General features: G+C 43.3%; 1 protein-coding gene across 1 annotated transcript; it reads left to right on the top strand.

The window, feature by feature from the left end:
• The first annotated feature begins 16,119 nt into the window (after nucleotides 1-16,119).
• Nucleotides 16,120-19,257, top strand: LOC123047537 (farnesylcysteine lyase). Its single transcript, XM_044471124.1, has 5 exons — nucleotides 16,120-16,751; nucleotides 17,103-17,276; nucleotides 17,875-18,234; nucleotides 18,365-18,540; nucleotides 18,704-19,257. The coding sequence occupies exons 1-5, from the start codon at nucleotides 16,245-16,247 to the stop codon at nucleotides 18,993-18,995; spliced, it is 1,509 nt and encodes a 502-aa protein (XP_044327059.1). The 5' UTR covers nucleotides 16,120-16,244; the 3' UTR covers nucleotides 18,996-19,257.
• The last annotated feature ends 72 nt before the right edge of the window (nucleotides 19,258-19,329 follow it).

Raw genomic sequence — 19,329 nt, 5'->3', positions numbered from 1 at the left:
TTGCTTATGATTTTTTTTCCAGGACAAGAGACTTCATATAGCAGAAGGTGGGCACCGGAGGGCCACCAGGGGGCCCAGGAGACAGGGGGTGCACCCAGTAGGGGGGGCGCGCCCCCCACCCTCCTGGCCAGGGTGTGGGCCCCCTCCGATACTTTCTTTGCCCAATAATTCTTATTAAATCCAAAAATGACTTTCATGGAGTTGCGGGACTTTTGGTGCTATGCAGAATAGGTTTCCAATATTTGCTCCTTTTCCATCCAGAATCCCAGCTGCCGGCATTCTCCTTCTTCATGATAAACCTTGTAAAATAAGAGAGAATAGCCATAAGTATTGTGACATAATGTGTAATAACAGCCCATAATGCAATAAATATTGATATAAAAGCATGATGCAAAATGGACGTAGTAACTCCCCCAAGCTTAGACCTTGCTTGTCCTCAAGTGGAAGCCAAAATCGGAAAATATGTCCACATGTTTAGAGATAGAGGTGTCGATTAAAAATAAAATATGGACATGAGGGCATCATGATCATTCTTATAACAGCAACATATATAGATTTTGTCATATGATTTCTTATGCTCAAGTAACAATCTATTCACAATGTCAAGTATGGAACATAAACTTCATTGGGAACTAACAAACTATAATCTCAGTCGTTGAAGCAATTGCAATTTATCATAACATCAGAAAGAGTCAAGAATAGAGCTTTTCAGCAAGTCCACATACTCAACTATCATATAGTCTTCTACAATTGCTAACACTCACGCAATACTTATGGTTATGGAGTTTTAATCGGACACTGAGAAACATAGGGGCTTATAATTTTGCCTCCCAACGTATTCACCTTCAGGTGATGTCAACAATAATAGTTCATGCTAACGAACATCCAATTGGATATATGTATCAGGATCTTTCCAATATGAGGTGCTTGCCAAAAGTATAAAATGAAAAAGGGAAAGGTGAAGATCACCTTGACTCTTGCATAAAGTAAAAGACATAAAATAGAAGATAGGCCCTTCGCGGAGGGAAGCAGAGGTTGTCATGCGCTTTTTGGGTTGGGTACACAAAATCTTAATGCGAAAGAACGTCACTTTATATTGCCACTTGTATATGAACCTTTATTATGCACTCCATCGCTTTTATTGCTTCCATAACAAGATCGTATAAAGCTTATTTTCTCTGCACTAATAAGTCATGCATATTTAGAGAGCAATTTTTATTGCATGCACTGATGACAACTTACTTGAAGGATCTTACTCAATCCATAGGTAGATATGGTGGACTCTCATGGAAAAACTGGGTTTAAGGATATTTGTAAGCACAAGTAGTATCTCTACTTGGTGCTAGGAATTTTGGCTAGCATGAGAGGGAAAGGCAAGCTCAACATGTTAGGAAGATATATGACAATATACTTTAACTGAGATGTGAGAAAACATAAACCATTACGTTATCTTCCTTGTCCAACATCAACTCTTTAGCATGTCATACTTTAATGAGTGCTCACAATCATAAAAGATGTCCAAGATAGTATATTTATATGTGAAAACCTCTCCTTCCTTATTACTTCCTATTAATTGCAACGATGACCAAAACTACGTTTGTCAACTCTCAACAACTTTTAAGCCTCATGCTTTTTATATGTGAAGTCATTACTATCCAAAAGATCAATATGAACTCTTTTATTCTTTTTATTCTTTCTATTTTCTCCAGATCATAGCCAGATAGCAAAGCCCTTGACTCAACACTAATCTTTATTATAGATAGCTCACGGACTCGATTTCATAAAGAGATCACAAAGCAAAACTCAAAACCAATTCATACCAAAACTTCAATCTACTAGATCAAGATATTACTAAAAGGATCGAACTAAGTAAAACGGTAAAGATAGGAGTGTGATGGTGATACGATACCGGGGCACCTCCCCAAGCTTGGCAGTTGCCAAGGGGAGTGCCCATATCCATGTGATTATGTCCTCGGAGGCGGTGAAGTAGGAGTTGTTGATGATATAGGCTTGTCTTCCATCTTCCAAGGCATTGGTTCACCATCATAAAAGGATGATTGAGTCTCCGGGATCCTCAAATCTGCAGCCAAACTCATCCTCTTGAATCTATATTCATACTCACAGTTTTGGTTTTGCAGGTCATAGATCTGGGCTTGGAGGTGCTCGATTTTCTCATGAAGCTTGAAGATGGTCTCCCCAATGTCCTTGGCATCCAGCTTGTGGTTGTTGGCGAACTCCGCGATCATCGTCTGGTTAGCGTTGAGTCCACGCTCCACCATCCCTTGGCACTTGAAAACTTGCTACTCCATAGCTTCGAGCTTTGTCTCCACGCTTCCGGTACGCCTTGGTCCCTCCACATCGCGGATGTGCAGCACCCCCTCACGCATCTCAATGGTTTGAGGTGTTGCGGCACCTCTGCAAGATAGGGGTTGATAGCCCTCTCGAAAAACTTGTCCTTGGGAGCGCTTGGAGACGTCATGGTGCTCTAGATCTATCAGAAAAACAACGCGAAACAAAGACAGAAGATTTTTGCGTGATACGGTGGTCAAAACCTTCGGGAGATTATATAATGAATTTTTACCGACCAAAATACGTAATGTGCAAGAAAACGGAGTCCGGGAGGCACACGAGGTGTCCATGAGACAGGGGGGCGTACCCAGTAGGGGTGGGTGCGCCCTCCACCCTCGTGGAGCCATCATGTCCTTCCCGGATTACTTCTTTCTTTCCAAAATTCTTAAATATTCCAAAACTAAGAGAAATTGCCATTAGAATTGTTTTGGAGTCGGTTTACTTACCGTACCACATACCTATTCCTTTTCGGAGTCTGAAACATTCTGGAAAGTGTCCCTTATGTATTCCTCCGGGGTTATGGTTTCAATAATATTAGTTTCAACATTAATAGGGTTACCTGAGATATAATGTTTGATTCTTTGACCGTTCACCACCCTCGGACTTGTGCCTTCGAAGTTGTTGATTTTTATGGCGCTGGAACAATGGACCTCCTCGATAATGTAAGGACCTTCCCATTTAGAGAGAAGTTTTCCTCCAAAAAATCTTAAACGAGAGTTGAATAGCAACACATAATCACCTACGTTAAACTCATGCTTTTGTATCCTTTTTTCATGCCATCTTTTAACTTTTTCTTTAAACAACTTGGCATTCTCATAGGCTTGGGTTCTCCATTCATCAAGTGAGCTAATATCAAATAACTTCTTCTCACCGGCAAGTTTGAAGTCATAGTTGAGCTCTTTAATAGCCCAGTATGCTTTATGTTCAAGTTCAAGAGGTAAGTGACATGCTTTTCCATAAACCATCTTATACGGAGACATACCCATAGGGTTTTTATATGCAGTTCTATAGGCCCATAATGCATCATCAAGCTTCTTGGACCAATTCTTTCTAGACCTATTAACCGTCTTTTGCAAAATTAATTTGAGCTCTCTATTGCTCAACTCTACTTGACCACTAGACTGTGGGTGATAAGGAGATGCAATTCTATGATTAACATCATACTTAGCAAGCATTTTACGGAAAGCACCATGAATAAAATGTGAACCACCATCAGTCATGAGATATCTAGGGACTCCAAACCTCGGAAAAATAACTTCTTTAAGCATCTTAATAGAGGTGTTATGATCATCACTACTAGTTGGAATAGCTTCTACCCACTTAGTAATGTAATCAACAACAACTAAAATATGTGTATATCCATTAGAGGCAGGAAAAGGTCCCATATAATCAAAGCCCCAAACATCAAATGGTTCAATAACAAGAGAATAATTCATAGGCATTTCTTGACGTCTACTAATATTACCAATTCTTTGACATTCATCACAAGACAAGACAAACTTACGAGCATCTTTGAAGAGAGTAGGCCAATAAAAACCGGATTGCAATACCTTATGTGCAGTTCTGTCTCCAGCGTGGTGTCCTCCATATGGTTCAGAGTGACACTTGCGTAGGATCTGTTCCTGTTCATGCTCAGGTACACAACGTCTAATAACACCATCTACTCCTTCTTTATAAAGGTGTGGGTCATCCCAGAAGTAATGTCTTAAATCATAAAAGAACTTTTTCTTTTGCTGGTATGTGAAACTAGGTGGTATAAATTTAGCAACAATGTAATTAGCATAATCAGCATACCATGGAGCAGTACGAGAAGCATTAATGACCGCTAATTGTTCATCAGGAAAGCTATCATCAATAGGTAGTGGGTCATCAAGAACATTCTCTAGCCTAGACAAGTTGTCTGCAACGGGGTTCTCAGCTCCCTTTCTATCAATAATATGCAAATCAAATTCTTGAAGCAAGAGAACCCATCTAATAAGTCTAGGTTTAGCATCTTTCTTTTCCATAAGATATTTAATAGCAGCATGATCAGTGTGAATAGTAACTTTAGAATCAACAATGTAAGGTCTGAACTTATCACAAGCAAATACAACTGCTAAGAATTCTTTTTCAGTAGTAGCATAATTTCTCTGGGCAGAATCAAGAGTCTTACTAGCATATGAATCTTTTAATTTCTTATCAACTCTCTTCCCTAGAACAGCACCTACAGCATAATCACTAGCATCACACATAATTTCAAAGGGTAAATTCCAATCAGGTGGCTGAACAATAGGTGCAGTGATCAAAGCTTTCTTAAGTATTTCAAATGCTTCTACACAATCATCATCAAAGACAAAAGGAATATCTTTTTGCAATAAATTAGTCAGAGGCCTAGAGATTTTAGAAAAGTCCTTAATGAACCTCCTATAAAAACCGGCATGACCAAGGAAACTTCTTATACCTTTAATGTCCTTGGGACATGGCATCTTTTCAATAGCATCAACTTTAGCTTTATCAACTTCAATACCTCTTTAAGAAATTTTATGCCCCAAGACAATGCCTTCATTAACCATAAAAGTGACACTTTTTCACAATTCAGGACGAGACTAGTATCTTCACATCTCTGCAAAACTCGATCAAGGTTGCTCAAGCAATCATCAAAAGAGGATCCATAGACGGAGAAGTCATCCATGAATACCTCACAAATCTTTTCACAAAATTCAGAGAATATAGCCATCATGCATCTTTGAAAGGTAGCAGGTGCATTACATAAACCAAAAGGCATACGTCTATAAGCAAAAGTACCGAAAGGGCAAGTTAAAGTAGTTTTTAATTGATCTTCCGCTAACACAGGTATTTGAGAGAAACCAGAATAACCATCTAGAAAGCAGAAATGTGTATGTTTGGATAGTCTTTCTAGCATTTGATCAACAAAAGGTAAAGGGTAATGATCTTTCTTAGTAGCTTTATTTAACTTACAGAAATCAATTACCATCCTATAACCTATAATAATTCTTTGCGGAATCAATTCATCTTCATCATTAGGAACAACAGTAATACCTCCCTTTTTAGGGACACAATGGACAGGGCTTACCCATTCACTATCAGCAATGGGATAAATTATACCTGCCTCAAGGAGCTTTAGTATCTCCTTTCTTACCACTTCTTTCATCTTAGGATTTAAGCATCATTGAGGATCTCTAACTGGTTTGGCATCTTTCTCCACTTTTATTTTGTGCTGGCATAGAGTGGGACTACTGCCCTTAAGATCATCTAGAGTATATCCAATAGCGGCACGGTGCTTCTTCAGAGTTTTCAATAATCTTTTTCCTCTTCCTGCTCTGAAAGGTTAGCACTAATAATAACAGGATATATCTTCTTTTCATCAAGATAAGCATATTTAAGATTATCAGGTAATGGTTTTAGCTCAAACATAGGATCACCCTTGGGTGGAGGAGGATCCCCTAGGATTTCAACAGGCAAATTGTGTTTCAGAATAGGACCCTGTTGAAGGAATACTTTATCTATTTCCCTTCTTTCATTCATAAACATATCATTCTCATGGTCTAGCAAATATTGTTCTAATGGATCGGTAGGAGGCACGGCAATAGAAGCAAGACCAATAATTTCATCCTTACTAGAAAAATCTTTATCACGGGGTTGTCTATGAAATTTGGCAAAATTAAACTCATGAGTCATATCATCCAAGCCAATTGTAACAACATCCTTTTCGCAATCAAATCTTAGCATTAACAGTATTCAAGAAGGGTCTACCAAATATAATGGGACAAAGTCATCTTGCGGGGAACCCAAAACAAGGAAATCAGTAGGGTATTTGACTTTCCCACACAATACTTCAACATCTCTAACAATCCCAACTGGTGAAATAGTATCTCTATTGGCAAGCTTAATTGTAACATCTATTTCTTCTAACTCAGCAGGTGCAATATAATGCATAATTTCATTATATAAGGAAGAAGGTATTGCACTAGCACTAGCACCCATATCACATAAGCGATGATAACAATGATCTCCTATTTTAATAACAGGCATGCCTACGACATGTCTATGTATCTTAGCATCTGGTCTAGCAATATTAGCAGCTTCATCACAGAAATAAATAACATGCCCATCTATATTATCATCCAAGAGATCTTTAACCATAGCAATACTAGGTTCAACTTTAATTTTCTCAGGAGGTGTATAAGTTCTAGTATTACTCTTATGAAAAATAGTTGAAGCTTTAGCATGATCCTTCATTCTAACAGGAAAAGGTGGTTTCTCAACATGAGTAGTAGGAACAATAGGATCATTATAAGTGATAGTATTTTCTTCAACTGTAATAGGTGCAACTACTTTTACTTAAATGGGAGGATTATATTTAAACAACTTCTCCTTAGGGAGATCAACGTGAGCAAAAAGCTACTATCTCAGAGTCAAGTCCATATTTAGCGCTAAATCCACGAAAAGCATCGGTATCCATAAAAGATTTAACACAATCAAACTTAGGTGTTATACCTGACTCCTTACCATCGTCGAACCCCAATCTTCAGAGTTGCATTTAATTCTTTCCAATAAGTCCCACTTGAATTCAGTAGTCTTCAGCATATAAGAACCAGCACAGGAAGTATCGAGCATGGTGCGATCATTGAGAGAAAGCCGAGCATAAAAGTTTTGAAAAATCATTTCTCTTGAGAGGTCATGATTGGGGCATGAATATAACATTGACTTAAGCCTCCCCCAAGCTTGAGCGATGATTTCTCCTTCGCGAGGCCAGAAATTATATATGTAATTACGATAACGGTGAACAAGATGCATATGATAGAACTTCTGGTGAAATTCCAACTTCAATCATTTATAGTTCCAAGATCACGTATCATCACATAGCCTATACCATGTCAATGTGTCTCCCTTCAAAGATAAAGGGAAAACCTTCCTCTTAACAACATCATCGGGAATACTTGCAAGCTTAAATAATCCACAAACTTCATCCACAAAGATAAGGTGTAAATCGGGATGCAATGTTCCATCTCCTGCAAAGGGATTAGCTAGCAGTTTCTCTATCATACATGAAGGAATTTAAAAGTAAATATTTTTAGTAGGTTCAGTAGGTTGAGGAGACACTCTTTGCTTTACTAGTCGGGGCGAAGATACCCCGAACAAGCCCCTCAAAGGATTAGTTTCCATAGTAACAAGTGACAGAAAATTTCAGCACACTATATAAATGTTTCCTTACCAAGTTCCACTCACCAAAGGCGCTTCACTCCCCGGCAACGGTGCAAAAAAAGAGTCTTGATGACCCACAAGTATAGGGGATCTATCGTAGTCCTTTCGATAAATAAGAGTGTCGAATCCAACAAGGAGCAGAAGGAAATGACAAGCGGTTTTCAGTAAGGTATTCTCTGCAAGAACTAAAATTGTAGGTAACAGATAGTTTTGTGATAAGATAATTTGTAATGGGTAACAAGTAATAAAAGTATATAAGGTGCAGCAAGATGGCCCAATCCTTTTTGTAGCAAACGACAAGCCTGGACAATTTCTTATAATGAGAAAAGCGCTCCCGAGGACACACGGGAATTATTATCAAGCTAGTTTCATCACGATCATATGATTCGCGTTCGGTACTTTGATAGTTTGATATGTGGGTGGACCGGTGCTTGGGTACTGCCCTTACTTGGACAAGAATCCCACTTATGATTAACCCCTATTGCAAGCATCCGCAACTACAAACAAAGTATTAAGGTAAACCCAACCATAGCATGAAATATATGGATCCAAATCAGCCCCTTATGAATCAACGCATAAACTAGGTTTAAGCTTCTGTCTCTCTAGCAACCCATCATCTACTTATTACTTCCCAATGCCTTCCTCTAGGACCAAATAATGGTGAAGTGTCATGTAGTCGACATTCACATAACACCACTAGAGGAGAGACAACATACATCTCATCAAAATATCGAACGAATACCAAATTCACATGACTACTAATAGCAAGACTTCACCCGTGTCTTCAGGAACAAACGTAACTACTCACAAAGCATATTCATGTTCATAATCAAAGGATATTAATATGCATTAAGGATCTGAACATATGATCTTCCACCGAATAAACCAACTAGCATCAACTACAAGGAGTAATCAACACTACTAGCAACCCACAGGTACCAATTTGTGGTTTTGGATACAAGATTGGATACAAGAGATGAACTAGGGTTTGAGAGGAGATGGTGCTGGTGAAGATGTTGATGGAGATTGACCCCCTCCTGATGAGAGGATCGTTGGTGATGATGATGGTGATGATTTCCCCCTCCTGGAGGGAAGTTTCCCCGGCAGAACAGCTCCGCCGGAGCCCTAGATTGGTTCCGCCAAGGTTCCACCTCGTGGCGGTGGAGTTTCGTTTTGTGAGCTTGCTTATGATTTTTCCAGGACAAGAGACTTCATATAGCAGAAGATGGGCACCGGAGGGCCACCAGGGGGCCCAGGAGATAGGGGCGCGCCCCCCACCCTCCTGGCCAAGGTGTGGGCCCCCTCCGGTACTTTCTTTGCCCAATAATTCTTATTAATTCCAAAAATGACTTTCGTGGAGTTGCGGGACTTTTGGAGCTGTGCAGAATAAGTTTCCAATATTTGCTCCTTTTCCATCCAGAATCCCAGCTGCCGGCATTCTCCCTCTTCATGATAAACCTTGTAAAATAAGAGAGAATAGCCATAAGTATTGTGACATAATGTGTAATAACAGCCCATAATGCAATAAATATTGATATAAAACCATGATGCAAAATGGACGTATCATCTATGCATTCACACATGTATTACGGTTTCCGGTTAATACAATTATAGCATGAACAATAGACAATTATCATGAACAAGGAAATATAATAATAACTATTTTATTATTGCCTCTAGGGCATATTTCCAACAGGAAAGGCATTAGAATTACTCCAAAAAACATTATTATGCAATAAAACAACATAAATAACAATAGGTAAACATGATGCAAAATGGACGTATCAATATGTTTGATGGCATGCACAAGTCTGCTGAAGGCTGTGAGACAAACCCAACATATATTGTAGCAAAGAAGACAAAACATCTTGAAGATAGCTAGACAACCCCAAAATCTTGTCTTGATGCAGTGTTCAAGTTACTTGAGACTAGCAATCAGACAAGATCACATAATTCGTTGTCTGGATCAGTTCAACTTCTTCATTCCCAAGTTCTAGTAGAAAGGCATTCTGCAACTCAACTTCGACTTGAAGTCCTATCTCTAAGAAAGATTGCGGAGAACACCAATGAGAACCTCATTGCTAAACATCTACACCTGGAAGCTATGACTAGCATGCTAGGCCGGTCTCACAGCCTTGCTTAGTAGCTTGCGCATCAGTTCCCGCGCAAGGCTAACATTTCTTGAACTATCTTGGAAGTGGTCTTGGTTTAGTATTATTTTGTTACGCTGCAATGGCGCCCAGCTTTTGTAATCTGCTTCTTCATTGCGCTTTATGATCACTGGTGGCGAACTTCGATGCTAAGTGGATGTAATATACCATAAATCCTTTATTGTATAGTGTAGATTTATTCTAAGTTACTATGCCGTAATTTCTTTATTGTATAGAGTAGGTTTGTTCTTAATTCCTACTAGTTATCGTATATGCCATCATTCGCTATCTGAAAGAAAACGGCGAAAATCGGATGTAGTCGACCGGGCCGAAACATTCGCTTCTAATGGGCCTGCATTTTAGCGAGCCACAATTGGGCCGGCCTGCAACTTTCTTGGGCCTGAAAGGCCCCAATGGACTTCACACTTTGCGCCAGGCCCACAACTTACACAGGCCTATATTTGACCCAAAGTTTAGTTGGGCCTTTAGTGGACCCAGCGCTTACTTGGGCCCATGTAGCTTCGGGCCATTAACAAGCTGAATATTCTACTAGCCTGTTACGGCCCAAAAGAAACCATGGGCATTTAGCAGGCTGAAATGCATGTTGGGCCTCAATTTTCACTAGTCCTCGATGGGCCTTCAGCAGGCTGAAATGTAGATCGGGCCATTATTGGCCAAGTTATATGACGGGCCATTACCAGGCCGAAACATATCTCGCGCCTTAGTTGGCCCACTGATATCATGGGCCTTTAAGAGGCCAAAAGCTTAGTAGAGGCATCAACGGGCCAAATTATATGACAGGCCTTTAACAGGCCCAAAGTCACGTTGGGCTGAACTGTTGCCACCTTGATCACGGGCCGTTAGAGGGTCGGATGTCGCGTCAGACCATATATGGCCCATGGGCAGCACAGACCATTCCCAGGCCGAAAGACACACCAGGCTGAAATGGGCCAATGTCTACATCGTGCCTCTAACAAGCAGAAATGTCACTGGGTCGTAAATGGGCCCAATCGGCAATTAACGGGCCATATCTGGCTTCGGGCCGTAAATGGGGCATGTTTAAACAGGTTGTTATTGGGCTGGCCCACTAGTACCTGAGTAAATACTACGGGCCTTTGACTGGGTCGGCCTTTTGAACCTAAATGGGCCTCTGTTGGGCCCTGACACATGTCGACGTATCATAGGCACGTCTCCTCCATTGGAAGGACGACATCTGGCCCACCGAGGAGCCGACATGTGTTTCCTCCAGCCAATGATGATTTTACATGTGGAATATCCCCATTGGTCCGGGCAGTTAACGGGTTATTGGATCCAAACCGGAACCCGGTAGCTTAACAGCGACCCGTTACGATGGATGCCACGTGTCGGTTACCCTTGACGAAAGCACTTCCATGCCGCGCCATTTATCGTCATGGAAGTGGACACTTCCATGATAATAATTTTGGTATTGTCATGGAACACTTCTACAACAACACAGGTATGACTATCTTGATTCCGTCATAAAATCGTCATGGATGTACATGCATGACAAAAAAGTGACCTACTGTGGCAAACACGTATCATCACGGGAGTGGGTTTTTTTGTAGTGATGTCAACATATCTCTTGTTGGACTAATGGTTCTATCTAGTATATTTCAGACAAGTTCAACAGTGGTGTGGCAAGGACAAGAGGATGTGGAACCCCTTCAAGGTGTCAAGGACACATATTGGCTAAAGCTCAAGACTATTCATTTTTATTTTAGTGATCCAAGATCACATTGAGTCCATTGGAAAGCCAATACTATTAAAAGGATATGAGGTGTTGCTTAATGGCTTGCTCAAAATGCTTAGTGATATTGCTCGAGAGCCCTCAACCACTTTCTCGTTCCAAATATGTCCAAAACCTAAAGTCAAACTCGGCCCCACTAATTCTTTCTATCCGGCGCCACCGAGTTCATATGACATAGCCACATCCAGAAACCATAAACAATTCGGTCACACCAATATGGATCTTGGTCCCACCGAGATGGCCTTGCTGACTCCCTGTGACTTGTTGCATTTATTTCTGTCTCACCGAGTTATGCAATCGGTCTCACCGAGATGGCTTGTCATTCGCTTTGTTGCTTATTACTTCATTTTGGTCCCATCGAGTTGATGCAATCAGTGTCACAGAGTTGATGTTTGCCCTAAGCCCTAGCACATCGGTCACACCGAGTTGTTCCAGTCGATCCCACCGAGATACCTAATGTTCACATTTTGAACTAATTGGTCAGACCAAGTTCATCTATTCGGTCTCACCGAGTTTGGTCAAATGTGTGTAATGATTGGATTTTGTGTGGAGGCTATATACACCCCTCCACACCCCTCTCCATTTGTGAGAGAGCCATCAGAACGTGCCTACACTTCCACCACACATTTTCTGAGAGAGAACCACCTACTCATGTGTTGAGATGAAGATATACCAATCCTACCACAAGAATCTTGATTTCTAGCCTTCCCCAAGTTGCTTTCCACTCAAATCATCTTTCCACCATAGCCAAATCCGTGAGAGAGAGTTGAGTATTGGGGAGACTATCATTTGAAGCACAAGAGCAAGGAGTTCATCATCAACACACCATCTATTTCCTTTTGGAGAGTGGTGTCTCCTAGATTGGTTAGGTGTTGCTTGGGAGCCTCTGTCAAGTTGTGGAATTGAACCAAGAAGTTTGTAAGGGCAAGTAGATTGCCTACTTCGTGAAGATCTACCCAAGTGAGGCAAGTCCTTCGTGGGCGATGGCCATGGTGGGATAGACAAGGTTGCTTGTTCGTGGACCCTTCATGGGTGGAGCCATCCGTGGACTCGCGCAACCATTACCCTTCATGGATTCAAGTTTCCATCAATGTGGATGTACAATAGCACCACCTATCGGAACCACGCCAACAATCTCCGTGTCTCCATTGCGTTTGCAAACTCCAACCCCATCACTTTACTTTCTTGCAACTTGCATGCTTTACCTTTCTGCTGCCTATATACTCTTGTCATTATTGCTTGAAATGTATTGTGAATGCTTTAGCTTGTGATAAAACTCAACCTTAACTTGAAGAACTTAAAAACTGCCAACTTTTCTTGTGTAGGGTTTAATCACCCACCCCCCCTCTAGACCCCTCTCCTCGGTCCTTTCAAGATGTGTTGTGTTAGACCTCTTCCAATGCAAAGGTGCTTACATGAGGTGCTAAGTGCATTAAATAGCTTAGAAACTCAACTTCCCAATGCTTAGGTGCTTAACTTGTTGTTGCTAAGCTCACTTTATTTAATGATTTAGCATCCAAACTCTTCCATGTATTGGTCACCTTCTTTCATTTAAGTGGTTTGTCTAGGTTCACGCACTTGGGATTGGTTCTTCCTAGGGTCACCAAAATGCTCTCTCTCTCCTTCTTAACGGTTGTGCCATATCATTTTTCGCTGATGTGGCATGTTTAGCACACTTTCACCATGGAGCAATGGGAAGGGCCTTACTAGCTAAGTTACTCCCACTATGACTAGCCTACTAGTTTCAACGTCCACTCTGAATCCAATGTGCCCAACCCAGCAGGGGTCATTAAGCGTCCTAGAGATGCCCATGGGCCATCCAACAAGGGTCTGGATTGCACCATATCATTGATCCGCGGCACCCTCCTTCTCTTCACCATGTCTTCTTCCTCTAAGACCGTCTCTACATATACTAGGAAGAGTTATTCATCCACGTGCGGGCTGCGTGCGTGACTTGGACTTGGGGCTTGGGTGAGGAGAGGAGAGGACGCAAGATGCACAACCAGACGGAGACTCCGAAGTTCCGTGTTGCAAGCCTAGGACGGTGCGTGAGCATGGAGATCTGGTCAAGGGTAGCACTGATAGTGTCAGTCGCTCTCTTAGCGTTCGCTCGAACTGAACCCGTGGCAGGAGGAGAGCTCCCATCCACCGACCGGAGAGCGGAGAGGAAGGGGCAAGCTTGTGGAGATGGATTGGAGGAAAGTAATGGAGTCTAGTCGTCGGCCGGATCAGAAATCATCATGCAGTAGGCGATAGGCCGGGGAGGTCCAAAGGCGGTGGCAATGATCCAGTGAATTCAAGAAGAAGATGTGAATTGGGTTGCAGTTTTTTCTTGGAAAAAAGAAAAATAGTAAATAAATTGCATTCATGCCGCTCTAGAGCAGCCGCTCCATTTTGCCGCAGGCCCAGAGCGGACGTAACCTCTCAATGCGTCAACATTGAAGCGGCTTGTCGGCCGAGGGCGCCGCCCATGCCACGTCCCCGGTGTCCGTGCCTCTTCAATGCCGGAGAGAAATTTACTAGACGGGATGGGACGGATATCTATTGCACCCATTCAATGCCCATCCTGTCTGTCGCCATTAAACAGGCTCGTCTGCAAAGGAACCAACTCCAATGTCCATGCATTGATGCACCCTGACGCTTGGCCTTACCGGAATTCACTATTTAAAGGCAGCCACACCAAGCTCACAACACACCAAAACACATCCGCTCCACATCTTTCTTTCGTGCACCACATCCACCCATGACCACGAGCGGGAACGCTTTGTGGGAGAGCCTCTCGATGGAGCAGAAGCATGAGGTGGTTGCCTCGCAGAGCCATCGTGCCAGGAGGATCTAGGTCGGCATGCCGGCCAGCTCCCCGATGTCTCCGATGACGACCCCATGATGGAGACGGGCTCCGAAGACGACTCAGCGCTAGAGCCCGCATTGGTGCATGCCAGCTTGACTATGGAGCAGGCGCGGGCGCACTTCACCGCCGCCATGGTGGAGGAGCAGCCCGCGTCATCGCCTATGTCGGCGTTTTGGTAGGATCAAGAGGAATAATTGTACAAGTCGTTCCTCCTCGAGCAGCACCGACTGGCGGGGGGCCAAGTCTACAGCGAGCGTGCGAGCGAGGAGGCCATGGAGGCCATAACTGCGGCGAACCCCAACTTCGTAGCCGCACAGCCGCTCACAACTCAGAGGCGGCGCAGGCGATCGAGGATGTGAATGCCGCCAGCTGCGCGTCTTACGCGCCGCCGCTGACCATTCGGGGGCGCATGTGGCAGGAGGACAGTGTCGATCCGCCCACATTCATCATTAATCTCACGTCCGCCGGCGGCGAACAGGTCGTGGACTCCGACGGGAAGAAGATCATGGGAGACGGCGGGGCCTTCTGTCCCAAGTGAGCCGGTCTGTCTCCCATGTTCTATTCTTCCTCGCGGAAGACCGCACCTTCACCTTGCAGGTCTTATCCCTGCCAGTTATGGAGACGTCAGACGGAGGACGTGGTCACTCAAAGGGAACAACAAGACTTGGGCGACGACGGCTACATCCTTTTTCTTAATGAAAAATGTCTAAAATGTAATGAATGTGATCTGATTTGTATGAAAGTATCCTATTTTGCATGTAATTCATCAGAATTATATAATTCTGGCTTGAAATGTATGTAGATAGCTTTGGGTATTTGGTTCTCGTGTCAATATCAGTGGACGGTTTTTCGGCCATGAACGGATGCGGTGCCCGGTTTGCATGCATAGATGCCCTAAGTCTATATTTCTACTATTAAAGGGAATAGGTATTCTTGGTTTGGTTTAGTCCTTTTTGTTTGGTTTGAGAGCACACTAAAATTTCGTAATGTTGGCTCGTACACAGGCTAAACGATCTGTGCCAGGTACTTGTACGTTGCTAGGCCTTTTATGGGCTTTCATAGAGATGGCAAATAATTGGGTCAAAATAAATCGAACATTATTGGAATTGATCACATGACCTCCTGCCTGGATCTTCGAATGTAACAACCAACGACTTATGCGTCATTCACATTTACTAATCCCAACTCGCTCTAAATATACGAGTGGCAGCTCTCGTGTTTACGGCAAGCTAATTAAGCGAATGAGCTAATTAAAGGAAGGATTGTAGGCTTAAATAGAATATTTAAACGGATGTGACTAACTAAAGAAAGGATTATAGGTAAACCGGTGAAATAATTAAAAGAAATATTGTAGTCTTAATAAATAGAATATTCAAATAGTTGAGGCTAATTAAAGGAAGGACTTGTGGTAAAAAGGTAGGATAATTAAAAGGAGGGGTCTATAGGCTAAAATGTGTTGGGCTACTAAATTAGAAAAAGAAAGTTTTGATTCCCGACTAAAACGGGTGAGGACGTTATGGTAATTATAGTAATTATAGAAAGAATTATATTAAATGAAATCATTAGAAGATTATGCCCGGCAAAGAAAACATAACATGGCCAAATTGCATCATATTTTTTATGTTCATTTTGTAGAATAGTGAATCGGATGTTGTGAAACATTATGCTTGTACAAAACATTAATTTTTTCCGTTGAAACGCACGGTCATATGTGCTAATGGGTTTAAACGGGTTTATAGGGGCCGTCATCACTACTGTACTACCGTCATCGTTCGTATCGGGGCTGATTTATTTTTGACACTGTTAATTAACATAACAGGAAAAACAAGTGTAGCACACGCGCAGAAGAAAAGAGTGAACGGCGGCGACCGACTCCGGCGCGGTGGATCACCACCACCACCACCACCCGTTGACTCCGGCGATGCCGCCCCTTTTCCTCCTCCTCCTCCCCGTCCTCCTCCTCGCGCCTCCCCCCTTCACGCAGGCCGCCGCCGCCGCTGCCGAGGACATCTGCATCGTCGGCAGCGGCATCTCGGGCGCCTCCACGGCCTTCTTCCTCACCAACTACACCGCCCCCGACCCGGCCCCGCAGCTCCGCGTCTTCGAGCGCCGCGACAGGGTCGGCGGCCGCCTCGCCACCGTCACCGTCGCCGGCGAGGTCTTCGAGGCCGGCGGCTCCGTCATCCACCCGCGCAACCTCCACGTGCGCCGCTTCGCCGACCTACTCGGCCTCGCCGCCAAGACCGGCGGCGACGACGACGAGGACTGGCTCGGGATCTGGGACGGCGCCCGCTTCGTCTTCAAGACTCTCCGCCCGCCCCCGCCGGGGAGCTCCTGGCTCCGCCGCAAGCTCCACGGCCTCGCCAACTCGCTCCTGCTGCTCAGGCGATATGGTCTCTCTCTGCTCAGGATGGACAGCTTCGTGCAGGTTCATTCACCCTCTTCCTACTACTACTCCATTAGTGATTATCTGTTCTGTTCTAGCAAAAACTTCACCTTCGCAAATTAGATTATCGGCCTTCTGTTCTGGGAATTTGTGGTGCAGGTTCAGTTAAACTTGATTACTGTGTCCCTTTGAGATCTCAGCAAACAATTCTAGTTTGCCTTGTAGTTTTAGTGTTATCTTTATGTGGACATGATTGGTCCTTTACCTTATAAGTTAGCTCTGTTTTTCATTTTACCTCTTTCTCAGTCGAGATGAAATGGTGAGCATGTTCTGTAGATTTCAGTAATCATATGGTGAAGTGCATTGAATTAATACTCGCACACTGCTATGCAGGAAATGTTGCAAAAGTTTATGCTTTACTACAACGGATTCGAGTCCCGGCCTGTGTTCGACAACGTTGAGGAGATGCTCAAATGGTCAGGCCTGTATGGGCTCACTCGCAGGACCCTAGAGGACGAGCTCATTGATGCCGGGCTGAATACTCAAACCATATCAGAGCTTGTCACTGTATGTTTCATTTATTTTTAGTTTTTTTCCTTCTTTCATCTAAACTGATAACTCACAGTTTTCTATGTTAGCAATATTTCTGAGCTATTCTAAATAATAAGCCTCTCTGCATTGCACTTTGCAGGGGTAAGACTAGGTTCCTATAATCCCTCCCCAGACCCCGCCTTGTGTGGGAGCTTCTATGCACTGGGTCTGTCCTTTCAATGTTCCAATACTTGCGTATACTGGAATATATGTTAACCCACATTTCAGTGATATCCACCTTCCACTTTTTTTTCTGTATATCTGTTTGGCTTCAAGACTAGGACTAATGAAGAATTAATATATGTTAACCGGCATTTCAGTTAATAACCACCTTTCCACTTTCATCCTGTATATCTATTTGGTTTCAAGACTATTATTATCTTCAGAAGACCTTACTAGCAAAACATATTGTAAATGGTATATTGGTCAGGACTAATTTGCTGATATGTGGCTGGAAGATCTAGCATATACCATTACAGTTGGAAAATCTTAATTCAGTAGCTTCTGAAAAAACCTCAGTCTCCTGCTGATAACTATGTTCCTGATGTTATGCCCCCTTGTCGGCCCCGGACAGGTAATAACAAGGATCAACTATGGACAAAGCACGAGCATAAGTGGTCTAGCCGGCGCTGTGTCTTTAGCTGGCTCCGAGTCTGGACTGTGGTCTATCAAAGGAGGCAACTGGCAGCTAGCTGCTGGGTTGCTCAAGGCTGCTAACGCCACTCTGCATCTCCAAGAAGGCATAGAGTCAATCTCTGATGCAGGGGATTACTATGTTCTGAAATCGAATAAAGGTCATGAGTACAACTGCACGGTGACGGTTGTTGCAACGCCCCTCGATGAGGTGAACATTACATTTATCCCTCCGATCTCTATTCCACCAAGGAAGATGCAGCATACCCATACAACCTTTGTCAGAGGCCTCTTGGACCCTGTAAGTGTTGTTTGCACTTTGTTCCTTCCTGTAGCATGTTGTTTTGAAGCACTAAACTTGTCTAGTCTTGGTTGGTTACTACGAGAAAGAAAACCTCTTACCTTGTGCTATCTGTTATGTTTTGATGTAGAAATTCTTTGGTCTGAGCTCAGTGTCCGACATTCCAGAGCTGATAGGAACCATGGAGCTCCCTGATATCCCCTTCTCGTGCATCTCAGTTCGGAAGAAGCATGGCGAACATGACATGACTTACAAAATTTTCTCACGTGCGAAGCTGGAGGATGCTTTGCTGGATCGGATCTTCAGGTAAGAGCTTGGATATAAACAAATTTTCCTTGTAGTGGTTAAAGTAGCCATGGCTAGGCTATTTTGGTGCCAGCATGATATCTTCTTCATTTAAGAGCTGTTATCTTTTTTATGGAAAAAAAGAGTTGTTATCTTACATGTGGCAATGCACAATGCACAACAGCACAAGGAAGGAGACCATCCGGATAGACTGGCCCGCCTACCCCCACTACCAGGCCCCGGAGGATTTCGCGCCGATCATACTGGACGGCAGGCACCTGTACTACGTGAACACCTTCGAGAGCGCCGCGAGTGCCATGGAGACGGGCGCCGTCGCGGCGGAGAACGTGGCGAGGCTCGTCATCTCGAGGCTGCCTCTCGGGCTACGAGCTGGGCTCTCGACGGCAGCGGCACCTGAGCCTCATATCGAGTCGTTTCCCAGTGAGGAGGAAGTTTCCCGGCGTGTGGACCTGTGAGTGAATGTGGAAGATGCATACTAGTTTTGATGCCTGGGATCACTGCAGTTTTCTTTCAGTGCCAGTTGTTTCCTCATGTTTCAGTAACACTAGACAGCAATTGGGTTCTGGATGTGGATGAATGCTACTGTGTATTAGACCCAAGGAATGTATACAGAAATGAAAGTGGGTGTGTTCTTTTTTTAGCCTTGGACCCTATTTTTGTAACCCTACGGCGTGAATGATTTTGTTTCAAATCTTCATAAACTGTATATTTTTGTCTGCTCGGTCCTCCCTTGCATTATGCTTGCCTGGCTTGGATCTGCCGCGGATGACTAGTTAGCTAACCAAACAA

This window comes from Triticum aestivum, chromosome 2B, assembly GCF_018294505.1.
Source record: "Triticum aestivum cultivar Chinese Spring chromosome 2B, IWGSC CS RefSeq v2.1, whole genome shotgun sequence".
Lineage (NCBI taxonomy): Eukaryota > Viridiplantae > Streptophyta > Magnoliopsida > Poales > Poaceae > Triticum > Triticum aestivum.
The sequence above is the reverse complement of the archived record's forward strand: the minus strand, read 5'-3'. Positions and strand labels throughout refer to the sequence as shown.